This window comes from Haplochromis burtoni, unplaced genomic scaffold (genome assembly GCF_018398535.1).
Source record: "Haplochromis burtoni strain Fernald_Lab_line unplaced genomic scaffold, NCSU_Asbu1 Contig_281, whole genome shotgun sequence".
Classification (NCBI taxonomy): domain Eukaryota; kingdom Metazoa; phylum Chordata; class Actinopteri; order Cichliformes; family Cichlidae; genus Haplochromis; species Haplochromis burtoni.
Window position 1 is genome coordinate 764558 of NW_024582642.1, and position 6155 is coordinate 770712.

Here is a 6155-nt window from a genome sequence, read left to right on the forward strand (position 1 = left end):
TATCTCCAGTATGTGAATGACTGAATGTAGTGTAAAGTGCTTTGGGGTCCTTAGGGATTAAGTAAGTATACTACAAATAGAGGCCATTTACCAAAGTCAAATCTGACAACTGCTATCTAAGTACATAAACTATACTTTATCTTTTTATCAGTAATAAACAACCAACCAAACAAAACCATGGGTACCACTACAGGCACCACACGAAAGCAGTTTACTTCTGCCAGAACTTGACTAGACTGGTTCTTACTTGCTACAGAGGTAAGCCCCCCAACCCCCACCAAACTTGTGTGCGCCTTCACCCTTTATATAGTACTAAACACAAGGTATAGCTAAAGGTGATGGCAGTATCAGTAGTTTCATGAGAAGTTGGTCACACGTAAAAAAAAAAAATACAGAAATTTGGTCTGTTTGGATGATAACACCACGTAACTTGAGAATTTCCCACTGCAGACACATCAGCTGCAGTACTGTGAACCCTCAGTATCTGTGTGATAGCATTATTTTAATATTTTATGTGTGTTTTATTGTGTAGTTTTGTTGCACTTTTTTGGTTGCATGCATTTATTTTGAAAGTGTGTCACTTCCTACCTATAGTCTCCCCCAACTTAAAGAATGACTTGTACCTGTAACAAAGGGTCTCGCAGCTAAGAAATGGATGCTAAGAAATTTTAATTGGGGTAATGGCACTTGATAGTGTTTGTGAGGAATTGGGAGGACATATTAGGATTGGGCTCTTATTAGATGGTTATGTAGTGTTTAGTTAGGCATGATTAGTCTCCTCACAGCTCTGGATTTTTCAGATATAATTTAATAGTTGTTTTTTTTTTTTTTTTGCTGCTTTCTGTCTGGTCTGCCCTCCCCTTGGGTCACATGATAAAAACAACTTCAGAAAAGAAGTCGAAGATCCTTTCTGCAACAGGTAAAGGACTGGCGATTTATCTGTTGCTGCAAGGAGAACTTTTCCACACTGAGACTCAACATTCTTACGTATTTTTCTTTTTAAAACTTTGAGGCATCATCTGACAGCTTTGATTGTTCAAAATGGTTTATCTTTATCTTTAGTGGCAATTCAATTCTAGTGCCAGTGACAAATCACAGCAACAGTCGCCTCAAGGCGCTTTATATTTTAAGGTAGACCCTACAATAATACATACAGAGAAAAATCCACCAATCATATGACCCCTATGAGGAAGCATTGTGGGAAGGAAAAACTCCCTTCTAGCAGGAAGAAGCCCCCAGCAGAACCAGGCTCAGGGAGGGGCGGCCATCTGTTGAGACCGGTTGGGGAGAGAGAAGGAAGACAGGATAAAAGACGTGCTGTGGAAGAGAGAAAGAGATTAATAACAGATATGATTCAATGCAGCGAGTACTGATGCTTTTCACAAAACTTTGCACATTCCTGTATACACACGTTCAACTTTAACAAAAAGAAATGTATAAATCATAACAGTAGTGTTGTTACATTTGCATTTTATTTGTGCTATTACTACAGAACACTGACTTAGATGACTCATTTGAAGTAGTTATACTGACATAAACATTTTCAGCACAGATTGCATTTTTACTTTACTAAAAGCTTCACTGCATTCACTCTGCTCAGTAAGGACCATCACTGACAAAGCTGAAACACAGGTGAATGTAAATAATGTCAACATCATGATTAGACATGAAAACATCTGAAAACAAGTTCCAGGGAAAAAAGAAGAAACTGATAAATACTGCAAAGCTTGATGTAGGGAAACAGTTCATGAAAGGACTTGATGGGAAAACATCACACTGTTGGTGAGTAGCCACAGTTTTAGCCACATTTAATAAAGAAAAAATAAGCAAAATACATTAAGTTACTGAATACATTTATAAATAAAATTTAAATGTTTGTGCAACATAAAAAAACTCTTATGATGAACATATTTTAGTTTGCCAGACCTATTCATTTATGATAAAATATATAAAATTAAATAAAAATGTCTTGGTGTATCCTCAATGCCAAATTTTTCTACTGCTAGATAAAATTAAACTTAATAATCAGTGCACTAAATTTCTGAAGTAAGACTCTGGATATCCCCGCCAAGGTATCTCACAATATTCACAATATCAAACCTCTGTCAACACTGGTAACCATCACTCTGCAGGGTCACCTGCAGGTAAATGAAGTATTTTCAGGGATATTTCATCACTTGCTTATGCCGGCTCCTCAGTCTTTTCCTAGTCTTTGGTTTGTATGTTACTCATTCGGTCACTGAGCTCATCAAAGTAATTATCAACAAAGCGAAACATCTGGATGACGGCGCTGAGCAACAAGATGTCACAATTCATGTCCAACTCCAGCTCCTCGCTGTAGTTCTTCACTGGAATGATACAGGACAACGGCACCCCGAGCCGAGAGCCGATCTCCTGCATCTGTATGACAGAACACAGGAAAAAAGTATTAGTACCCTTATCTAATTTTTTACTCACTAAAAAAGAGAAGAAAAAAGTACAAACTCACCACATCCTTGATGTAGCCACTCCTATATACATTTCTCACATCCTCTTTCACCTGTGGACAGGCTTCATCTACTTTAGTGAGAAGGACCAGCTGAGGAATACCTGGAAACAAAGGAGCAGGAAGATCACTTCCAGACTGCCAGAGATGTTTATGTATTGGACTGTAAGAATTTTAGGAACACATCTGGACTCATTGAAGATCAAATGAGCTGAAGTTGAAAACTTTGATCACATGAAACAGTCTGGATGCAAAACTGATCTGCCTCCAGTTATGTTATTGTATTTTTTGGTATACCTTTTAAAAAATATATAATTTCACGAACTTTGATTCACACATCACTGCATTTTCTTTTGATTTTGTTTACATGGCATGGATTGTACATTCCACATAAACTTGTTTAGAAAAAAGAATACAATGAAACTGAAGAGGAAACTGAAGGTCAACTTAATCGGTCAGTTTTACTGACCGATTAAGTTGACCTTTCTGCGGATAGCATCCAGCTTCTCCTCCAACCCTGTGGGCATGATGGAGACCTTGGAAGCATCAATAACATAGGCCACACAGTGGATCTTGTCCTTGAGTCCAGGAGATGTGCGATAGCCGTGGGCCTCAGGATGCAGAGGAGCTGAAGGGTTGAACTAAATGACACAGTTGAGGAGAAACAGAGACACAGTTTGAGTCGACTGCTGACAAATCTGTGTTTCATACATTCAGTGTCCCGTGATGTACTGTAGCACCTGATAACGGTCTGGCAGGTGACCTTTGAGGATGCTGCTCAGATCGTCAATGTCAAGCCCCGCCCCTTTGGTCTCCTCCAGTCCCATGGTATCACACAAGATTATTGGCAGAGGTTTCCCTTCACGTCCAGCTTTCACAGAGTAGGAGCGAAACTGTTTACAGTACAATGAGAATGAGTGACAGACCACTGAAATCAGTCACAATAAGTGGAAATCATCAGACGGCAGACACAGACCTGTGTGGTGAGGCTGGTGGAGGAGGAGCCAGAGATGGCCTGGCTGGTGACGTGGCCTCTGAATACAGAGTTGACAGAGTTAAAGAAGCTGGACTTTCCAGCTCCGACTGGTCCAATGAGCAAAACCCGAGGCTGGGTCACAGAGCTGACTGTGGGTTTGTAGCTTTTAATGTACTCAATCAGCTCCGTCCTCTTCCTGTACAAAACAAGGAAATAAAGAACATTAGAAGTCATATTGACTGTGAATTTTGCAGATATGCCAGAATGGTGGTTCTATCAAACCGACCCAGATTCCCACATTACAGTCCTCCATGGTCTCTCACGTTCAGTTGTTCCTGTTAAAGAGAAAAAATAAATGATAAATATCAGATTGTAGGTGTTTTAGGTGCACTTTGTAGCACAGTTAATGTGCTAAATCTAATGTCATCAGGTTGAATCTTAGCTTGCTTTTTAGTAAATCATATATAAATTGATGTACAATAAATCACAATAAACTTCACGCTCACGTAGTCAAGATTTGCGAGTCATTTTATTATATTTATCTATAGACTGTCACATCTAAAATGTATCACTGCTTGTCTGCAACAACTAAATGAAAATGTGATTATTCATGCTTATTCATGCTGAACTTATCCTCCACTTGGTAGACTTCACACTCAGTCAGGTTGAGATCATTGCCATGCATTTGTGCAGCGGGGAAGTTGTAATAATTTCCTGGATTGCTGTGCGTTACTGCTTGGCTTGCATTGACAAGAACCAAATCTTCTCCAAAATAAGGCCCAGAGTTAGCTATCATTCTCACTGCACATGCAAAATTATTAACTGGATATTTGATGAGCTTTTTAGCATTAAATGTGAAAAGAAAAGCCTGATCATCATTCACGTACTGTCCAGACTGACTAAAAGGTTGTTTGGTGTAGCCTCCAAACACAAAACCAGAGTTGTTGTAGCCCACAGACACAGTGGGAGAGCGGTTGTTACATCTTTGGTGAAATGCTGCACTGGTGAAGCCGTGGATGCTGGCCTTGTACAGCAGCTGTAGTTTGACTCTCCCCAGCTGAGCGCAGATTGTTCTCTGCTGGCTTTGTGTTAGTCTGGGGTTCATTTTGGACTTGGACTTCTGAACTGAGTAAAGGACAGTGAATGAATTTGTGGAGCTCATTGAACCAAAACAGACACAAATGGTCAAAACTACATTGTTTTAAACCACACAAACTTAAAGCAACACTACAGCATGATTAGAATTTCCAAGTCATTTGGATTAGAATTATTCATGTTATTCTTTCTTATGCATTTCTTGCTGAAAACTTGGTGACAGGAAAGCCTGATTTAGTTTACTACAGATCGCTTTGTTATGTCCTTCATATTTTGTTTCTTTAAAATACTAAATATCCTCGAATAAGAGTAAGATGCACAGTACCACAGCATGATATGAAGCATAACTTTGTATTTCGTGGTAGACCACACCCAGCTTATAAACTGTGCCAAATAGTTTTCCTACTTGTTCATCAGTCATTTACCCCATTTTTACTGGTTGCAGGTACTTTTAGAATATTTTCATACATGTTACTTAAATAAATAAATCAGCGAACAATAATTACACTATTGTTCATTAATTAACTATCAATGAACTACATCACATGGCATTCATAATCTAATCAGAATCAAAATCTTATCAATATGCATCTCTTTAATAATTTCAGTTTTACCTCCTGTTATAGAGAGCTGAGGAAAAAAGAGAGAGAAATCACAAATGCGTCGTTCAGATGTGACAAGCAGTTTCAGGCCGGCAGAAACGAAACCGAAAGTCTCAGACTGGAACACGCTGGATTTCAAAATAAAACACTGTGTCCGCTGGCTTTTCAGTTTAAAACACATATAAAACAAACCTAGGTGGCACACATCATAAATAATGTATACTTTTGCTTACGTTTTATGAGGGGTCATTGTTCTTCATACTAGTGATCAGAGATGGGAAGTAACGCGTTACTTGTATTACTTGAATTTACCTGCTATTAAGAACTGTTTGATGAGGTGGAGACACTTTGAAAATGTGTCTATAGTTGGGCCAGTCCAAAAGATGATGAATAAATAAAGGGCAGATTAGGCTTTGCTTGTGTTTTCTGTTTTTTGAGCAATAAACACTGTGGTGGCAGATTTCTTTTCTCATGTATTGATCACATATTTAATCATATCACATTAGTTATAGTAATATCACTTTCTCACTTTACTATAGTAAGAGCACTCCTGCCACTAGTTTACATACATGGGGAATGTTAACCCAGTGAGGCCATTATAATGGGAGGCACAGATAGTGGGACTCCTTCTGCTTATCAGGGATGTAAATCCTTAGGTGGAGGCCAAGCAGAAAACTAGGTCATAATTCTCTCTGTGAGGGAGAAGGTATAGAAACTGACTGTTTGGACTATTGGAGAGAGTCAGCTTTGCCATAAGAGCCTATCCTTTGCTCTTTCTTGTGGTCTTCATCTGTGCTCCTAATGATTTCTGCCCAACTCGTCAAATAATCTTATTTTCAGCCTCATTAGACGAGTACTGTCCTCTTACTGGGGGTCAGTTGGTGTTTCAACTGGAGAAAATGCTTCAATATTGTGAAACAAGAGAAAACAAAAGCTCACTGAACACTAGGGCTGCCACGATTAGTCGACTAGTCATGATTACGTCGACTATCAAAAT

At 38.9% G+C, this 6155-nt stretch overlaps 1 protein-coding gene across 4 annotated transcripts in view; it reads right to left on the reverse strand.

The window, feature by feature from the left end:
• Positions 1-1997: 1997 nt before the first annotated feature.
• The window catches only part of LOC102293722 (interferon-induced protein 44-like), a 35496-nt gene continuing 31338 nt past the window's right edge, over positions 1998-6155 (reverse strand). The window contains exons 1-8 of one of the 4 annotated variants that reach the window (XM_005940581.2): positions 5171-5261; positions 4095-4586; positions 3748-3796; positions 3462-3657; positions 3226-3378; positions 2955-3126; positions 2489-2589; positions 1998-2400 (exon numbers count right to left, since the gene is read on the reverse strand). In XM_005940581.2, the coding sequence (XP_005940643.1) occupies positions 2206-2400; positions 2489-2589; positions 2955-3126; positions 3226-3378; positions 3462-3657; positions 3748-3796; positions 4095-4566 (1338 nt within the window). In that variant the 5' untranslated portion in view covers positions 4567-4586; positions 5171-5261 and the 3' untranslated portion in view covers positions 1998-2205. The other 3 variants (XM_042227794.1, XM_042227792.1, XM_042227793.1) reach the window with 3 other exon arrangements.